The sequence below is a fragment of the Varroa destructor genome, unplaced genomic scaffold (genome assembly GCF_002443255.2).
Source record: "Varroa destructor unplaced genomic scaffold, Vdes_3.0 BEIS01000006.1, whole genome shotgun sequence".
NCBI classification, from domain to species: domain Eukaryota; kingdom Metazoa; phylum Arthropoda; class Arachnida; order Mesostigmata; family Varroidae; genus Varroa; species Varroa destructor.
This window is the reverse complement of record NW_019211459.1, coordinates 29,798,924-29,819,338: the sequence shown is the minus strand read 5'-3', so window position 1 is coordinate 29,819,338 and position 20,415 is coordinate 29,798,924. Positions and strand designations below refer to the sequence as shown.

The 20,415-nt window shown below is 38.9% G+C and overlaps 1 protein-coding gene across 6 annotated transcripts in view; it reads left to right on the top strand.

The window, feature by feature from the left end:
• The window catches only part of LOC147755097 (uncharacterized), a 121,109-nt gene that overhangs the window by 8,498 nt on the left and 92,196 nt on the right, over positions 1-20,415 (top strand). For 2 of the 6 annotated variants that reach the window (XR_015329964.1, XM_086992534.1), the window contains exon 3: positions 14,092-17,462. The exons of 2 other annotated variants lie outside the window; for them this stretch is intronic. Coding sequence is in view for 1 of the 4 variants with exons in the window: in XM_086992534.1 (XP_086848660.1) it covers positions 14,092-14,209 (118 nt within the window). In the remaining 3 variants the exon portion in view is untranslated. Of the gene's footprint in view, positions 1-14,091; positions 17,463-20,415 lie in introns of those variants that run through there. 2 more of the 6 variants (XR_015329963.1, XR_015329962.1) reach the window with 2 other exon arrangements.

Sequence of the window (20,415 nt, the reverse complement as noted above, 5' to 3'; positions counted from 1 at the left end):
GTTCTTCCAGGAACGATCATCTACGCGACAAAGTGCCAACTATAAGAGATTCATAAAGTTAGTCTCATATCTCTTAGCACGACGGATAATTTAGCCAAATCAATGCTTCACACAGACACCTAAGTTTTACATACGGGTCAAAAAGAGGAAGTGTGCCTGCCCGCGACAGCTCATACTACTACCAAGATATATTCCTGCCCACTGCTATACAGTAAACCCGTGTTGAATATCTGCTTGCGCTTCTGATTGCATCATATTAGCGGATAAAGTTTCTTCAATGCATTGAAAATACACGATAGCGCCATAAACCACCGTGCTGCTTTGAACGTACGAGAGAGGTCCTCGTGCGTTCAAAGCAGCACGCATGCAGAAGGGGATCCTCCTATATGAGTACCATGAGCAGCAGGCTATACATGACGCAGCGCAAATGCCAGAAGTTATTAAAACCATTTTTTCTTAACGAATGGCGAAATCACCAATCTGTCGGCTGGCACACCGTTATATGACGCTTTCTAAGACTACCGCTCATTACGTTTTAGCTCTTAAATAGATTTAGACAAAGTTGAAGAAATAAATAGAATCTTAGCCGACTGCAATCTTCCTCGCTTTGGAGCTATTCGGAGGAGTATACCATATACACGCTAATATGATATCGCCGAAATAGCTGAAATTATCGTCAGCTAACGGCGCCGACTAAATGACCAACAGAGCTTAATTTACACTGATGTCCGAGGATGCTTACACATATTTGTTGCAAAATCTGGAGATATAGAAAAACTAATAGCAAAATCTTCTCAACCCGGCATGTGTATGCATAGATGCAAATATGGGGTTTTTCCTTTTCATCCTGAAACATCGCGCCAACGTTGATGTCCGACGGGGTACGATCCGCTCTTGATCATAATCCTCATCGGTCATAATCCTGATTCAGGTTCACGAAAACTGTTTAGAACATAGCCAGGAACTTATAAAACCGTTGACTTTTTTTTCGCTCCATAGCGCTTACTGTTGGGATAAATTCCAAACAATCGGGATTGGAATTCGTTCAAAAAAAAATTACAATACAGGCGACAACATTGAGGAAGCTTACATTGAACGATAGTGTTTATGGAGTCATTTTTGTAGATACAATTTCATCATAAAGATAGGGCTCGCAGCGTCTGACGCCGCACACCCAGTTGAACTCGGTGAGGATAAGTATACCAAAAATACCAAGGGTTCTGTTGCGCTGCCTAAGAATAGTACGCACCGCAAGATGCATTACACGACAAAATTGTTAAAGGAAAATGGAGTTTGGCATAAAAATGCATAACTGCGAAAGATTTGATTTATGCCGGGCAAAGAAAGTGCGGACTAAAGAATAGGAAATAGGCTGCCAAACTTATCGGTCCCTGCAAGCCACTGTCTAAGGTAATACGCAGAATGGTCCAGGTATAAACGGGTTTTCAGCAGGTCGTTAGAATTTTATTCTGGGAAGTACGTGTAAAATGGAATCAAGTGGATGACGAACATTCGAATTCTTCATATTTGTATAGAGAAATACCACAATGTTACAGATGACTTTTTTTAGCATCAATTTTCTACACCAATCGATACATTTGGACAAGCTGAGTAAAAATGCAATATACAAGTGGCTATATCTAAATTTTAGTTTTTGAGTCTGAAATGCCATTTTGAAGAGTGATGCCTAATGCTCTATAAATGTGACAGTTTTCACCCAGATTTATAACTAACGCAGTATGAGCCGTAGCAGTTCATATCATTTACTTTGCAAATACCTTTTTTTCGAGATAAGAAATTCTTTCTCCCGTAAGTAGGTGTGATACTAATCTGGTGCCTATAAAAGAAAGTTTTGCCGGTTTTCAAGCGGAATTGAAACAAATATTATACTTTATGATACTATTAATAAACCAAATATGCGCCGTTTTGGTCGATGACTATCGGCCATTTTTCTATCGACATCATAATCTTATCATTGTAAATCTTCTAGCAAAGATTGTAACAAAAGATTTTTTGCACCTGTCTATTTGAAACAAAGTTAACGTCATTTATGGTCCGCAGAGATCGAAAAAAAAAAGAAAAAAATGTTAGTCCAAAATCTGCGCTATATGGTAGATCCATTGAAATTTTTCATCCAAGTTCTTTCAGTCCATGCCGAACAGCTAAATGAGTATTCTGATATCGTCATGGCAGAACACACTTTTTTTTTTATTCATTAGTACTGCTTGATTCTTTTCAATGGATTTTTATCACTTATTGACAGTGAGTACCTGATCAATTATCTTGTCAGCCGGTAAAAACTAGTGATACATAATTTCTTGTCGGTCCTTAAAACACACAAGACGGCTTTAGCAAAACATTAGCTTGGGCTCTAGTTCAAATTGTAAAACACAATTTTTTTTTTTTTTTTGCTTGTACATTATTGTCATATCCAGTTTTCATTACCCAAAGCAATCGCTTTAGAAATGGCTCGATTTCGTTACATTTCTGTAAAGTTTCGTGGATGGACATACGATCAATTTTTTTTTGCGTCAACTTACGTGGTACCCGAACATCGAGTTTTTTCTTGTAGTCAGACTCAATCAATGGCACGTAAAGCTGTTTGATAGTAGACGTTTAGGTTTTTGGCGATTTCATTGCTATTTACGTGTTGGCTTGCTCAACTTTCGCGCTAATTTCATAAACTTTTATCATAACTGGTTGACTACCACAAGGAGTATCTTTTTTGATCGAAATTTTTACAACAAGAGCAACAGAATCATCTTTGGGTTGCTTTTCTTCCGATAACACATCTCGGTCATAAAACAGCACATTTTACTGTGTTTGTGCAGCATTTGTCTTCTTCTCAATACAATTTTGAAATATAGTGAATTTTTGCAGAAGTTTTACTGATCTTTAAATCGGAATAAAGTCATTCCAGCGTTGACACCTCCACTACTACCAAGTCTCAGTCTTTTTGACGACTCAAATATTTAACACTGCTAGTTTATCTATCTACCAGTGGGGTGCATATTAGATGTTTGCTCTTTTAGCTGATGAACGAAAGAGTTATAAAGGTTAATAGATAAGCTATATTTTGGTGGGATTTTTGTTGAAACAGATTCTTTTCTGATAAAATGGTGACCGAAGGATTAGACGGAGGTCTATGTAGGAGAGGGTCGTTTTCGTAACAACTGAAGGCCCTCGACGAGCTAAATCGAAGTACTATATATATCCCTACACCTAAATGTTAGTTTTCAAGTAAGAAATATCGTTTGTTTTATAAAAGCAGAAATGTTGAGGATATGCGGAGGAGTAGAAACACAATACATATTTGTATATCTAAAATCGATATTTTAGTAAAAAAAATGCTAAAACTGTATTTGGTAACTGATTCGCGTAAGTGACATTAAAATTAATCTTTTTGATATGGAGGTTTATCCAAAGAGAATACTTCTTATCACTAATCGAAACTCTCGATGAGGTGAATTAAAATGGAATTTGTTTTTATACCTAATTTAGATTTTTCGGATCGAAGATACCGCACGAAGAGTGAAAATTGAACGTGGCGTTTTATGTAGGAGAATTATTTTTCCTATTCAATTGATAAATCTCGATAAACTGGGTGGAAATGTTCCTGTACCTAAAATTAATAGTTTGACTTGAGAAAAGCTAAAAATCCAATGGGTGGACGGTTCACCCAGGTAACCATAAAATGACAAATAGTTTTAATATGATTTTGAACAGCTTCTTGAGTGAGTTTCTACATATAAATTAGAAAGTTGAATTAGGTGTAATGCAAGTCACATCTGTTCATATGAGAACAAGCTGACGAAATAATTCCCAAAGAGTAACAGGTTGGGTAGACAGTGTAACTGCAGCGGGATGACTGTTGGTGTGTATTATGTTGGGTGTAACGAGAACAAACTATATTTAGTAAATTAATGCAAGACAGACGCGAGGCGAAGCTGCGCCTTTGCGGTAAGTATAGTTCTGCCCTGGGACAAAGAGTATGAGAAATGGAGCGGATCAAATAGTTTTATCGTTAAAGAAAAACAAATAGTTTTGTTCTTTTTACTCTAGAAGCTTTCGCTCTGCGGCACCGCAACATCTTCAGAAGCATTTTCCGAGCTGATGTATTGCCAAATATATAACTATCTCCATTTACCCATTCGAAATGTACATTCGCTTCTAGAAGAAAAAGTTGTTTTCTTACCTATTACACTAAGTTTGTTCGTTGCGATCACTAAATAAGAGGCTTGTCGGACGCGGATGCACATATTAAGAGTGAAGCACTGTGCATATGTGCCCAAATTTTGTAGTGTAAAAATTGTGTCGTGAATGAAAGTTGTCAATACTTAGCCCGCGCCTACTACAACCGCCCGATGGTTCGACGCACGAACCATCCCGACCTATATGCCTCCACCTTTAATTCCGACCCAAAAAAGAGTCTGGGCTTCGACTCGAGTTTTACGGAGTACGAAAACTTTCGAAGTTTAAGAGACAGGCAGCCTCCTAACGCACTTAACGTTAACCGCGAACCAAAATTCGATCGCGATGATATGACTACCGATTCAAAGGTAGAGCACGAGACGCACAGAAAATAAAATACGATTTTCAAAATGACATCGTTCGGCCTAAGCGGACATTAACATCCTCATGACGGTACATACAACATTTTGTTATTATACAGATGGCCTTCTATTATCAAATAAGTCAACTAATGCCAACAATGTCAAGCCATGTCATTTTCTTCTAATTTATCTTCTAGATCCTCAAGCTCCCATTGAACCCTGATTGCATATTACGAATTCCCCGTTATTGTTAAAACGTTTGGGGTTATACTCTGACAAGCGAATTCTTATATTTGTGACCTCATCATAGCAAAGGAGAGCCTTTGTAATGTACGCAAACCTCGTATCGTTATCGATCTGGATCTGCCGCCACTGGGCCCATACGGCCGGACGTACACTATGCCAACAGCCGAAAAGATAGGAATTATTGTTCAGGACTGCCGCAACCCCGGCACATCGTTCTCCGTTAGCGAGACACTCCCGATAACCGACAGGTACCCAATTTACGGGCGCTTGGACTTTAGGTCCTTTCAAAATCACACTGACTTTATTGGAGTCGGCGGTACATGCTGTTGTTGGCATTTGATGACGACAACTGGCACTTTCAGCTAACTAACCACTACTGGAAACAATGTTATTGCATATCTACGCACTAAAGGATACTAAAAAAAGTATTTCCGCATGTACACATTTTACTCGGCCTCGACCAACAAACGAAGTCCCAGCCAGAAACGTGCGATAAATTTGTGCAGGCGGAAATCTGGGGTCCAGCACAAGACCCAGAACTTCACATGCTAGTACTGAAGCACATGACTCACGGGTCGTTCCACACAGTTGAACTTTCATGCATGATAAACTATCGATGCTCAAAGGAGTTCTCCAAGCTCTACACGTATCATACATTGTATGCCGAAAATACCTATCTAACATATCAGCGTCGCGGATAGGAGACTTGTCGGTTACAAAATAAGCCAGCAGTATGTTAATCATGCCATAACATCGCAGTGGGTAGTTCCGTACAGCGTCCACCTTCTGAAAGCCTTCGACCGCCACTTAATGTCGAAATGTGCCCCTCTGATAAAATCGATTAAATATGTAACTAAGGCACACTGAAGAGTAGCGACAGGGCTATTTTTAAGGGTGATGAGACAACTCAGTACTGTAGCAGCGAATAAATCAAGCATACCAAAGCCATTTCACAAGCGCTGATTTCACTGCTTTATGAAAGGCTCTCCAGCGGAGTCGCTCATTCCATTTGCATTCATCTCAGAAGCAGAACGTATTCTTCCACGAGGGCAAGCAGCCCACGGCACTGAGATTTACAGGTAGGCATCTGTGGTACTTTATAAGCAAGATCCGTGCACTAAAATACTGCTCTACACCGAGGAACTTAAGTTGCACACGTGTAAATAACAAGTGAACGAAACGGAAGCGCGGTTCCACGTTTCCTACTCGCCAGCATACTACTTGAGCACAGTCTCGGCTGCAACTACACAGCCGGCGCGGTCTAGTCCTTGCTTGAACCTTAACTGTTCAATGCATTGAAAGCAGTCGACGCAGGTTATATTTCCACGTAAAAAGAAACCTGCATACAAATCAAATAACCACGCTATGACAGATGCCGACACTGTGCAGACGCCACAGGCAATTGAAGATCTATTCATAACCGTATTGATAACGGGCGAGCTAGTCAACCCATATAGTCTGTGATTCATGCATAAGAAGGCAATAGCTAAAGATCTCCTACATAACGCACACGTATCGGTGCGCAGTATGACGCTATCAGTAACCAAAGGTAAAGCGCTTAGGTTAAACGTACATTGAAAGCAAGTCGACGGACACTTTACACGACTTCAACCTCCCTTTCCTACAAAAACACCCAAAGATCTAGTCAAAATTACCTCTGTCGACGCACCCAGAAGCGTGGGTGAAACCTTCCTCATGAATTTACTTGTCGCAAAAATAGAATTACAGTTGCTACTTTAAGCGTTGCTGTGACCTTGATTTTTTTGGTTGCTGCACTGTTCACTTGTGCTTCGAAGTCCCCACGTCACGCAGTATTAGCAAGAGCTCAGAAAACAGCTGCTCTTCTTTGCTTAACGGCATTTATTGTATGGAATAAGCGTCCTATGATTAAACTGAAGGCCTTCGAAACCGTTAACCAATTCATCGATGACATCAACAACTTTGACGAAACGCTTGGCAGAACCTTAAGAGTGTGCTGCAGAACTCGCGCCAGCTGCTACCCGTTGCAAGGCGCAGGACTACTGCTGAAATTTAAGATGTGTAGTACATAAAGCACTTTGATCTGCGAGGGCATTCCATGATACAGAACTCGATCACCAATATACGCCTTACTGCAGCTGTCGTCGACTACTTTCAGTTAGTGAGTTATTAGACATTGGTGAGCACAGGTATCCATAAATTGCCAACAATACTATAGCTTTATCCCTGTATAGTAATACACTACGAATGTATGAACATTTCATCGATGAGATTTACACACTTTTCTTATTAAAGAATCCAAGGACATGCATATTAGTATCGAGTAATCGAATGGTCCGAGATATTACCGATTTTTGCATCAGTTTATTTCCTATAGAGACCCCGATGTATCACGCCGTCTATTAGATCTCATGTGACGTCGACTCGATACACTTCAGAATCGAAACCTCCAATAGCTTTCAGGTAACTGGATTCTCGCCATATACTCTGTGACATGAAAAAGTGTACCAATTATCCCCATAAAAATTCTTGAGCATTCAAAACTACGCAGCAGCTACGATTTGTACCCCCATCTCCTTACTGCCATAATTAACTCGGATTGATTGAAGCTCAAAATCATGCTACTCCGTTGAGTTAGTCTCGCTCTTTCCGAAACGCTGACGTACTACTTAGTCACCGCCAATCATCTTCAGTCACGATCAACTTTACGTTGCTGTTCATTGGTTTGTAAATATTGAAGTATCCTTCAAAAGCATTGCCACCATAAGAAGCACTGTGATTTACAGCGTCTTGCACTACACGGTTTTACGCAGATCTCCAACAACCATCGTTGTAATATTTTTGACAACACAGGCACAACATTTTTACTTTGCGCAACATCTGCAAGTACTATTTCGGCAATCGGCAACACACGCTTCAACTAGTTGCACACTTCTGTCTCTCCATCAATAGTCTACAGTTGCCAATTTCTAACTAACATGCTGTTCAGGCTCTTTTACCAGTTTTACCGTATTTTTTTTTATTTAGGCACCTAGGTCATCGAGGTGATGATCCCGTGGGTGACCACTTTTGGACAAACGATCAAAGACCAATTGCACCAATAATTCCCCAAACCTTCTTCACATACAATGTCTCTTAGTTCACGGATTGGGGTGATGCCCGTCACATTTTCAATCTTGAGAGTCATGTACGCTCAACGTATGTTGCGTGAAGGACTGTGTTTATACTAGATTGTAATAGGAGCTATCCAGTTTGATGCCTATTAACATTATAGCCTAATAACTATAACAGATATAATTAGACTTACTTGTGAAACTCTATTCAGATGAAATAAAATGTCTTTAACAGTAAACTAGACACGGCTTATATTAGGAATGCTCGTGAAGCATTTCTAGTCTATCTATATGCTGCTACCGTTTGTCTGATTCCACGCAGGTCTGTGTGGGGTGGGGGGTGTTTTTTTTTTTTGATAATAATTGAAAGCTGAGTCAAAAATGCATGTCCCTATACGTTAATCTCAATTTTTAGGTTAAAAATGCGCCAGAAAGAACGTGAACTTAACATGGCGTTTTTCATAAGTGTTTTTAACGCCAATTGATCAATCCCTACGAGTAAAAATACAATACAGTTCCTATAACTAAAATAGACATCCTGGTAGGAAAATTATTAAAAATCCATTGAAGGGTTCGTTTGAATCATGTGACAGTCGGGGAGAATGCGTTTCCAATAACGCTTGAGTGGTTTCTTGAGCGAATTTCCGTCAATTATTAATTGTTTGGAAAATTGTAGCGTTTGATATGACGAACATTTTCGCTGAACAATTTTTTTGAAAGAATTTTTTCTCTGAAAGATTTTTGGAAAGAAATGTCGAAATATGGAAAACATAATTGACACTAATTCTTAACACCAGTCGATCAATCTTGACGGGCTGAGCAAAATTGCAATATGGGTTTCTATAGTTAAAATTAATATTTTTCAATGAAAAAAGTCAAAAACATAATGTAGCAGCATTTTCGCTTAAGTAACACTGGAATAATTTTCTATATTGAGATCTATACAGAGAAGTACTTCGATACCAATCAAAAGCTCTTAAAACGATTTATATGTTTATATACCCGCATTTCAGCTTTTAGGCGGAAAATATTCTCTGAAGGATAAGAATTCGACATGTAATTATGCACGTAGTTCAACAAAATGTAAGAGGTGTCTTTTTTACCTCAATCAATAGATCACGACAAGCTAAATAAAAATAAGGTGCATATTCTTACACATGAAATTATATTTTAGCTTAAAAATAATTAAAAACAAAACAATAGGTCCACGTCACTTACAGGCCAGTAATATGAAAATGCGTTTCGAGCTATTTTTGAGTGCCTTTTGGAGGGAATTTCTAGTAAGTGTCAATCTTCAGCTGAAATGGCGAACGTTTTTGTTGAGCATTTTTATTCGAAAATAATCACTAGAAAATTTTCTGAAAGAAATATTGAATTATCAAAGACGTTCTTTCTATTTAGTGTATCAATTTTTTGACTCAAATTTTTTTTTATATAAATTAATCTTCCTACAGCTAAGATTAACATTTCGTGTGAAAAAAACTAAAATAGAAGATGTAGTAACTTTTTCGCTCAGGTGACATTGGGACACATTTTTTTTTCATGTAAGTTTTTGTAAGATAAGGTTTCGATGAGCTGAATGAAAAAGTATTACGTGATTATAAATATTAGCTTGAGTTTTCGGGTCGACAATGACGTATGAAGGGTAAACATTACAGATTGGTGTTATATGTGACAAATTTTCTTGATACCAATCGATAAATCTTCATGATCCGATTAGGTATGCAATACAAAATGAATATCTGTGAGCAAAAATTTCAATAACTCTGTTGGTCAAGTTGATTTGTCTATATAACAGTGAGTTAAAACATCGTTTTGAGAGGCTTTCTAGCGCATTTTTAACTATTTCTAATAAAGGTCAAGTGAAAAATTGAAGTGCATCGACCTCTACGATCCTTTCGATCCTATTCCACCAGGCTTTCTTAGAATATTGCCATTGCCGTGAAGGTCCTGGGTGAACAGTGGCGTCGCCGCTGCAAGGGAGACAAGCCGGTTACGAGTTGTCCGGTGCAATTATAATGCTTTTTTGAGGGACGAAGCCTTCGCTTCAAATGCTTAATAATTGTTACTTTGATCATCCTAGATTAATCTTACTCCGTATGTGACAACTGACGCAACTCTGAAATCGAGAAGTCGCAAAGTAATTGAGAAAGATAATCAGCATGAGCGGAATATTAAGAGTAAAACTATTAAGGCTTTTCTGCAACATACTGGAAAGAATTTTGGCCTTTATAAGAAATCAGCAATTCTAGATGGGTAAATCGATCAATATGTGTATCATATATATGTATATAATACCTATATGTTTATATATATATATATATATATATAATACCTATATATATATTGATTAAAGAGATATAGCGTGTCACGATCCGCGGCTCTGCCTTCATTGGGTCGCTTTTGATTAGAAGACGACAGGATGTCATCTGGCTAAGGCCTGCTACACATAGAAGCGACTGCTCCCGTGAATAGCTAAATCGTTTGCATAGATGAAAATTTTTATCATATTTCCGAGTCTACACGTAATCTGAAGAAGATCTTTGAGTAAGGCTAAGAAAAGGAAAGATTTTAAGTTATCATCGGTGTCCACAGCTCTAGGAGAACACTGACAGCACCGAGATCCCATCATCGAGTGTATCCCTGTTATCCTAGAGTATCGTTACTACTATGCTAAGCACGTTCGCAAGAACAACGACGTTGGGGAGGATGCTGAAGGCTAAATTCTATAAGGTGGAGTTGAAGGCACCTCTGAAGTCCACAAACATGCGCAGTTATATTACCGAAGGCTACTTAAACTTTGTTTGATATCGGCAAGTAAGATCCTGTGTGCTCTGTCGGTCCAATTTTTTTTCCTGAATCTGTACTGCTTCCATAGTATTGCACTTACACTTTCCAAGAATACGGTTAGTCCCCTTGCATGTAGATACAAGGAAGTTTACATCAAGCGTTTTTTCGCGACCACGCGGGAAATGACAGTTGACCTGGGTTGCCTTTGTCTATGAAAATGATCAGAGTATTGCGTCCTTTCCTTGAGTGAAGGCTCTTAAGCGTCTGAGTCTACGGGGAAGATACCTTGGCCCAGCCTTTCACATTCGCTTGTTGTTGGCTTTCACCACGTGGCACTAAGCGGTGAAACTCGGTACAGTACGATGTCATTCGATGAGAGCATTCTAGCGAAGTGGACCGTGAGGACTAATCAGGCAACGGGACACGATACCAGTCAACGGTGGCCAAACCATATATGTGGCTGGCGCTTGCGCTTTCTTATAAAAATTGCCTCCCGCTGTTCTTGGTATTTCTTGCATTGAATGCAGCGGCCCTGTTGCCCGTTGTGGCGTTGCCAGTAGATTAACGAAATCCTGGGCACGGCGAGCTATTTTAATTAATCCAAGGCCGAAGTCCTCTGCGGGCTTGACAAATTCAAAATGGCAGAATGTCGACGAGACGACGCGTTTTGACATCAGTTGAGTTTGGCACTGGGAAAACCTCATGAGACCGTTCCAGAAAGAAGTCCAATTTATGCGATAAAGGTTTTTCTTCCCGGCAAGCTATGGTTCGAAGGGGGCCTCGAGCCCTAATCCAACGAGAGTGCGTTCGTGGAGCTCTCCTCCAAGAGAAAGTGACTGGCTCCGACGTATTTGATTTTATCCTTTCTCATGTTCGCTACAAAGATATTTTTAACAAAGCTTCACGCAGGACCAACAAATATGGGTACCATGCTAAGGTTGATTATCCAGCAATGATACGTGCCAATCAGTGTCTTGCAGCCCTCTCATCCAGTTCTAAGGGGGCTAATGCAGGTCAGAATTGAAGTCCCCTGCCACATGATGGAAACGGTGAACCAGAGTTCGCCGGCCTGTAGGCCGACAAGCTTCTCCGCGAAGGTTAGAGTGGCCTCTCTGTCACATAGGCAACCACAAGGCGTATTCTGAGGCCAGCAAAGTATATACCGAATGTTTTAGCTGTTCAGATCTCCGTCAGTGGTAGGATACTGATTTCATCCCAGGCTTCCGGTTAGAGTAGCTCTAATGAAAAAGCGCCCTTGCAGTGTCACTAAATGACCTTTAGCATTTCTCATGACTTCGGCCTGATCTCAGCTCTGAGAGTGTACTGGCGACTGATTGCGATATCTGTGGCTGCTGCTCCAAAGCATGGTCTGTGTTTACGGCGCGATCAGGGTCTGATTTAAAAATTCTTCGATCGTCGGTAATAGCGGGAACCGCGGCAATTCTATGGTGAGTGCCGACACATCTTCGAATCGATTCGAATAACGAGGAGTCCTCTTTAAAAGCCTGAAGCGGCGATGATTCTCCAGTACGCTCCTTACGAAACTCACAAACGTTTTCGGCTGCAGCAGTCAGGCCGACAGAGTGTACTGACGAGTCTAGTAGCGGCGGGCATTCGGCGCTACAGACCTGCGACTCATCCCTCCACGCGTTTGCACGCTTGCCTTCCAAGTCCTCTAAATCTTCATCCCTTAAAGAAGGTTTGATACGCTTTGCGAAATTAACGTGATCTTCTTAGCTACATCACCTTTCTAGCTCTGTTTATCCGCCACCCTTAACAACTTGAGGCTATATGATTGATAAAGACATAAGGGAGAAAATCGTACTCTGAGCTGCCCTTCTTGCAAGTACATTATTAGTGGCTCTACACTCTCACTCGAAATAGAGAACGGATAGGATATTCAGCTCGGACTCTAAGTGCATCCCTTTGCTTTCGCAGCGCGCGACTCAGCAGCTGCAGCTATGAATTCGTTCTTTTCGAACTTCATGCGCTCATGATAACCTGCCGGTACGCAAGCACTATTGAAACCCCGTGGTGCTTATCCGCTTCAGCTATCGGACTATTTATATCCATTTTCGTGGTTGCACGTGTTGTGATGGGCGCTTTCCGGGGCAAGAGCTCCCACAAAAATGGTCTAAGGGTCTCGACGATAGCGTCATCCATAACCCACACTGTCTTTGTCGATGGAGTCACAGAATTTGTTTGGACGTGTCCATCCTTTCGTCCTGCAGGGGCATGGTTGACGTGCGCCCTGGTTTGCATCTAAAGCTTTAACACAGTGCAGTGGGAATACGATGTACGCCATGATTTTGTTTTCCAGTGCCGTACTATCCATACATTTCACGAATCGTTCAGTTGATTAGCTTGCTACCGGCCAGCTAGGAAGTACTAAACCACTGTTTCGGTAGCTCAGCTTGCGGCTCTTCTCTCATAAGCTGTTCGATATGTAACAAGAAACATGCTATCACATTTATCGTAGCATTAGCTTAGGCCTTCCAGTCTTTCATCATATCGTGTACACAAAAGATTGCGCCCTTTTGAATCTGGGGCCCTTATTGTAGAAAATTTTTGTGCCCCTTTTCCCCTATTTAGGATTTGGGAGCCTGGAATCACTGTTGTATTTTTCACCGCGTGTTCCAGGAGTCGTGTTTTACTGTTGTTCTATTTTAGTTACTTAGTTTCATCGCGTTTACAAATAGAAGCTAGAAGCTGCTTTCGAGCTATCGCTTAGCTTAATCGACGGAAATAGAGGTTATGTAAGTCATGTAAACGGACTACGTTTGAAGAAATCGTGCACTGCACAAAAGTCAAAAAACAAGAAAGATTTTACTTGTACTATATACGAAATACATGGTCATATGGAAAAATATGCAGTCATGCGCTAGGCATGACTGCATATTTTTAGCGCTCATCAGTGCATGGAATTGCAATCCGTTGACTGACTCCAATAATCTCTTGATTCAATCTGTAAAGCTCCGGTAATTGAGAAATTAGTACGGAACTGTTTCGCACGCATCCGTTCGGTTCGAACTGCAACTAAATCATTTTTAAACAAACTGCCAAAATGTCAAAAAATATGTTAATATTTGCTATCTTCAAGCTCAAATCAAGCTGATTATAAATTAGACGAATACCATTCAGTAAAATATATTACTATATATTATAACAGAAAAAAAATAAAAAGCCCTCGTGTCCTTGTGATGTCCCGGAAAAAACCAATCAGCCAACAATAAAAAAGTTCCATAATCAAATTACAAAAATGTACCAAAGATCACATTGACTGGGTCCTTTAGCGAACATATTAGAACAGGCTGCAAAGAAAACTAGATAAAAGGGTGACGAGTGAGATAAGACAAGGCAACTGCAATAGAACAACTGTTTGTGTGTACTAAAGCTATGGTTTTTATTAGTCTAGGCGAACGAATCAGGCGGGGTAAATTAACCAACGACGAAACAGGCGCCGGCCGGACTCCACGAATCCGTCTATTGTACTACAAAAACTTCATACCCGTCTGTTTGTTTGTATGATACAAATCGGATTGGGCTGATTCTTGACGGGTCATTAGAGTTTCAGCCGTGAAAGAATTGCACGTAAGATGAAGGTAGTTGGATGAATATTTTTCCTGTAAAGCATAATGTTGATTTGGGCATATTTGTCGTTTTTTGTGACTTGCTTAATAGCTGTTGCATGTTTGTGAGATATTTGTATTGGAAATGTATTGGCCTTGTGTTGGAAATGTAATGGCACGATATCAAATTTAAAAACAATTTTCCATACTTCATATTTTATTTTTTACTCATTTTTAATTTGATTAATTTAGGAAATCGAGAATGAAATGTGGACCATCTCGACGTATGTCTTTTTGAATAGATGAATATTTTTCCCCGCTCTATGGAGCGTAACGCTAATTCGGTCAAGTTGACCCTTTTCTGGGCGCTTTGCTTAATAGCCGTTGAGGATTTATGAAAAGTTGTATGGATGTTCGCAAATAATTTTTAATGTTTTATTCGATTTAAAAGTTAAATGATAATTTTAATACAGGCTCATTAGCAATGGAGTATGAACAGTAGTATTTTTATTATTATTATTTTATTATTATAGATATTTTTCCGTTTCTTTTGCTTATAATGTAGCGTAGAGCTAATATGATCCCTAAATATTTATTACAGCTGGTGTTCGATAATAGGGTACATTTTGGATTGCTGCTAGTTTTAGGTCATGTATGAGCAAGTTGTAAAGCTAAGGTAGGCTAATATTTTGATGCGTTTTTATCGAAAAACGTTATAACCTCAAAAAAAAGCAACGGAATGTTTCCGTGAACGTCTATGTGGGTGAAAGTCGCTGTTAGCAACAATCGAGGGCTGTCGACAAGCTCTTTCGAAATGCTATGTATCTTCTTATATATATATATATATATATATATCAAGTGCAAAATTCCGTTTGTAGCCGGAAAATTTAATACGATGTTTTAAACAGGAGGGAATTTTTGTAACCTATAGATCTCGACAGTAAAAATCCAATCCATATACCCTTATCTAAAATAAGTATTTCGCGAACATAGTTCAAAATACCAAATATGGCACTTTTTTTCCCAGGGTGTCGATAGGATGAAATTTGTGCTCTAAGGCAATTTTGAACGGATTTTTAAACAATTTTGTGATTGGTATCAATTGCAGAGGTATAGCAGCGGACATCGCGAGCATCTCAATAAAACGTTCTTTTATAAAATATTCTTAGAATCTTTAGGAAAGGAGTGCCAAAATACCGAAACATTTTTTACTAAGATACCCATTTTCATGTCAGTTATTAGATCGCGGCGAGCCGAATAAAAATGCTAATTCCTCTGATAGCTAAAGGAGCTATTTCGGCGGAAAAACGTCAAAAAACCGAATGTGGTAGTTTTTTTGCTTCAGTGATACTGGGATGAAACTCTTTTATACGAATGTCTGCATAAGGGTATTTCTTAGTATCAGCCGAAAGCTCTCAATTAGCTGTGTCGAAGTGGAATACATGTTTACATATCTAGATTTTGGTTTTTTGGGTTGAAAACGACATGCTATTCTATGTAAAAGTTTGTTTTATATTAAGGGTTTTTCTTGGCACTAATTGATAGATCTCTATGAGGTGAACATAAATACAACATATAGTGTGAATGAGTGAAAACAGCGAAAGGCCTATTAATCGTATCGGTATGCTAATGCAGCAAAAACGCGTTTTAAGCTACTTTCGAGTGGTTTTTTGAACGAGTCTATGATTCGTGTCAATTGGAAAATTGAAACGGTAAATTGATTCTTGTAAAAAATGTCTAATTCGTTCTTAAAGAAGGATAACCGAATGTAAAAAACTTACAATCGATTTTTTTATTATTTTTATTACAACTACAGTACAAGAAAAACCTTATACGTATCTGTGATATCCCGGAAACAAGATGAATATACCAAACTTAACATATCAATCAAATAAATATATATGTATATATTTACTTAGTAAAATATGTTACTACTTATCATAAAAAAGGAGGGTTAAGGAATCCTTATGCCTTGGTGACCTCTCGGAAATAGTCTATAGATTGGGCTGCTCTATAAATGGTTACCAAAAGTCTATCGGTGGCCGACTCAATTTACGTGCGTCCAGGATGTCCCTCAGAGGTCGGTCGACGGCCGACTCTATTTACGTGCGTCTCGGAGGTACAGTCAATTAGCCTACACTATAAAAGCTCTGTGATCATATGATAGAAACACACGTAAAGCTACGAGCGGGAAAAATTTTAAGTTGGGAGCTGAGTCCCCGAGCAGACATATTAGAGGACGCTGATGAAATAATTACAGAAGAGTAACGGGTCAGCTGGGACAAAGCGATTGCAACAGGTTAACTGTCAGTGTATACTACAGGTAGCTCAGGTTGAAGGTAATATTAAGAACTCAGATTAGTTAAATTCATCAATGGTAAAAAATGGCTCGCGGGTTCGTTTAGTGAACGCTAAATACGAGCAATAATTACTAAAAAATTTTGGGGTTATTACATAATAATTTAATTGTCTAATTATAGTAGTAGGGACCAATATTATATTGAGTTGGAAATCGCTGTGAATTCCTGTTTTAGGACATAAGCATTGCATGATCCGGTAATCGAATCTCAAATCTCTGCATCGCTAAGAAGGCTCAGTTTATTAGAGTAGCAAATTATCATATTTATCGGGACCTTTTCGGGTTGGTTTGAATTAAACATCTAGCTGCGAAGATACTGATTTGTAAGATACAATTTACACAAACGTATCATCGAGGTAGAGTAATTTGCTTTGCCGGATCAGTGTCTCGGCCGTTAAGATACCACACAACGCCATATGTATTAAGGCGTCCACGAACTGGTCCTATAATCTTAAGGTGTGCTGATGTTTTGAGTCCAAATACTCTCATTATATCCAACTTAGATTCTTAAATATATTGTTTATACTCACGTGGCGTATAAATAGCAAGCTGAGTAAATAAATATGACGTGAAATGGGAACTGATTGGCCTAATGATATAGAAATTTCCATCCCGCGGTCATGTAGTGTTTATTGTCCGCAACAATCGACCAACTATTGCCACCATGCACGACACTCGACCTCAATTTGTAGCACGTATACAACATCACAAACCAACTTAATCAATTTATCTGAAAAAAATGAATATCTGATAACCATAGTGAGATACAGGAAATGTGTTATGAAGTAATTCAGATTGAAATTAGGTAGAATCAAAGAAGAAAACAATATGCTGGAAAATAAAGTAAAATAAAAAAAAACAAGTAATAAAGCCTGTTAAATATAGAATAGTTAAGTAAAAAATAGGTTTAAAATAAGTTGCTAATCCAAGTTAAATCATCTGAGCTTAAGTCTGAAGTGCTATGTAATGCCGGTATGTAGGCTTAAACGTAGGTTAAAAAACTGTGATTGATTATAATTCTAACATAACTTGGTGGTAATATTTAAGATTCACGTTTTCGTTGTATATCAAGCAAGTGACTTTAGGAGTTTATTCCGCAGTCCTGATTTTTCAATGAGAACCAATTCGGATGTGAGTAGCCAAACGGGAAAGGAGTTCACATCAAGTCCAGTCAAGAGTTGGTCGAACTAAGGCTATGCGGAAAAAACGAGGTGCTTGTTCGTGTGGTTCGTATTTGAAATCGATGCGGCACAGGAACCCGGCTAATTTGCTCATTCTTCAGGCCATCGCAAACGGCAAAGCCCTACTCGATATCGATAGACTTCGAGTAACATAGGAGAATATGATGCTGGTACATGGCAACCTGTCATTTAGTTTTATCCGGGTAGGTCGGAGTATACTGACTTACATACCACCTAAAATATTCGAAACTAAAGAGTTTATTACCAGTGTAACAATCGAGAGGTTAGGCGGAAATCGTGATACCTACCGCCTTATAACCAATAAACACGGGACCTATCTAACCTAAATTGGCGCAACGTTTACATGAATTGAAAATCAAATTAGATAATTTTTCAGTTGGATTCAATCATTTTTTGCATTTTATTTATTATTTTTTTATTATTATTACGTATTCAATACACATAAATTTGTTGTACTACTGTTGCATACTAACCTTTATTGCTAAAAAAGTGATGTCGTTGTCAAAAAACTGAGACCTCTAAACATCTGTGGGCCTAGAGCAATTCATAAAGTCTGTTCATGTTTTGTTTTTTCTTTTATTTTTATATATTTTCATTCAAACTGAAGACATTTAATTTTGCAAGGTAATGCTTTATATTACTCGGAAGTTTTCCAGAGAGATTTCAAACAATGTATTCTATAGTATATAGTAATATTTAATTATACGTATATATATAATATTTAATTCGAAACGAAAAAAAAATAGCTGTAGTGGAAATCCTACATATGAAACACCCCAAGTCATGGTGCTTTTAAGTGGGCCTTTCGTTTAGGTAGATTGTGTATTAATTAGGTAGAGTTTTCGTCCATATCGCTTAAACCTTGTGATAAAATACTAATGCAGTTTTGGACAAAAAATGCATTTGTTGAAGTCGTTTTAAAAAACATTTTTCAAGTCTAGTTCTAATTAATAGGATGAGATGTGAGTAAGATTTACTGTGCGCTATCTTATTCATTTTTATCCTAGTTGGCTATTTACGTCAGCGATCATTCTAGATTAGAAGATGAGGACACACCAAAAATGAAAGAATTCTTAGCTCATAATTTAGATTAGCTTTGTTAGAAAGTCATAGTTACTTAACAGATAGAAAATAAATTATCAAGATGATATAAAGATAAATATAAATTGTATCAAAGATACTGATTATGGCACGCCACGCCAGTGCCAGGATTAACAGTTTCAACAGTTATATAAATCATCTTGACGACGCAAAAATGAAACGTTTTATCTGATCATCCGAATAACTTGCTATTTTGTTTATATGATTTAATGCTTTACAAATACCATTATGCAGAAATGAATCACCGCGGCCTAGTCTAATGTCGGACCCCGGCCCCGACAGTTGGGTTTTGTTTTGCCAACTAATGCACCGCTTTAATCTCTGTGTCGAATCTGCATTAAATGGTATTGAGAACTGATAGAAATGGCATATGCCAGAAGTTTAAATGTTTGGGCAGTTCAAATTCAGCTTCGCCCTCGTCAGACATGTTTTGTTCAACATGAAGGGCAACCCCTTCATACAATCTTTAAGTCTGGTCGTTAGTGCAGCTCTTTATGAGTCTAATCAATGGCTCAAGTCCGTCTTGTTCTGTCTTTTTCGGTTGATCGTTTTCCAGCCTTTCCGTGCCCTTTGAAGTCAGTAATGCACTTTGTAAAACCGTCCAACCGTTTAGTACGATACTTTTTTGCCATCGTGTCTGCTTCTGGGTTGTTGCACACCCGTAGGCCGTGTGCTGGACATTATCTCGCTTTCCAGCTTTACAATGTACGCATAATGCCAATGGGGCTTATTCTAGTCTCTCTAAATACGATTGGGAAATTTCATAGTGAAAAGTTAAAAACATTCTTCTGGCATATCACGTCTTTCGTGCTCGAGACCATCCCGTACGGCGGCTCCAGATCTCCTTGCAGGAATTACATTTTCTTCAACTATCCGCGACATCATATTTGCTTCCTAAGTTTAGTGGGCTTCTGCGGTTGATTGGGCCAGCGTTGTCTTTTTCTTGCTGTCTTGGAGTCCCGTGTGATGGTGCTCGCTGTAGATACTAACCGTGCCGTACGCCTCTCGGCCTTTTAGAGCATCCTACTCTTGTGCTTATTAAAAGTTGCCCAGCATCTCTATCCTTGAAGCTCCAAATAGTATAATTGACTCTGCAACAAACTGCTGTGGATATTAAAAATCAGTCTTATTAGTTCAGCAAAGACTTTTGTCATTTTGCTGATTACAAACTTCACGCAGAGGGCTCCTTGCATGGATTGAGCTAGGTGGACTCTGAAGTAGTTAGCTATCTTGACTGTCTTGCTGCCTTGTTCAATTTTATTTTGATCGTCGGGAATTTTTTGCACCTCAAAAGCAATATTGGTTCATCCTTGATAGCCGTTTATAGGAAGCCGTTTTCCTCCTTATCCAGAACGTCGTTTGCATTATTTTCGGTGAGTGCGCATAAATCGTTTCAGTTAGGTTAACAGCTTATGCCACAAGTTCAGTACCAAACGGCAATTTTATAAATTACGAACCCTATCATAAGCATGGACCCATAAAAGTGGCCTAAGACTACACTGC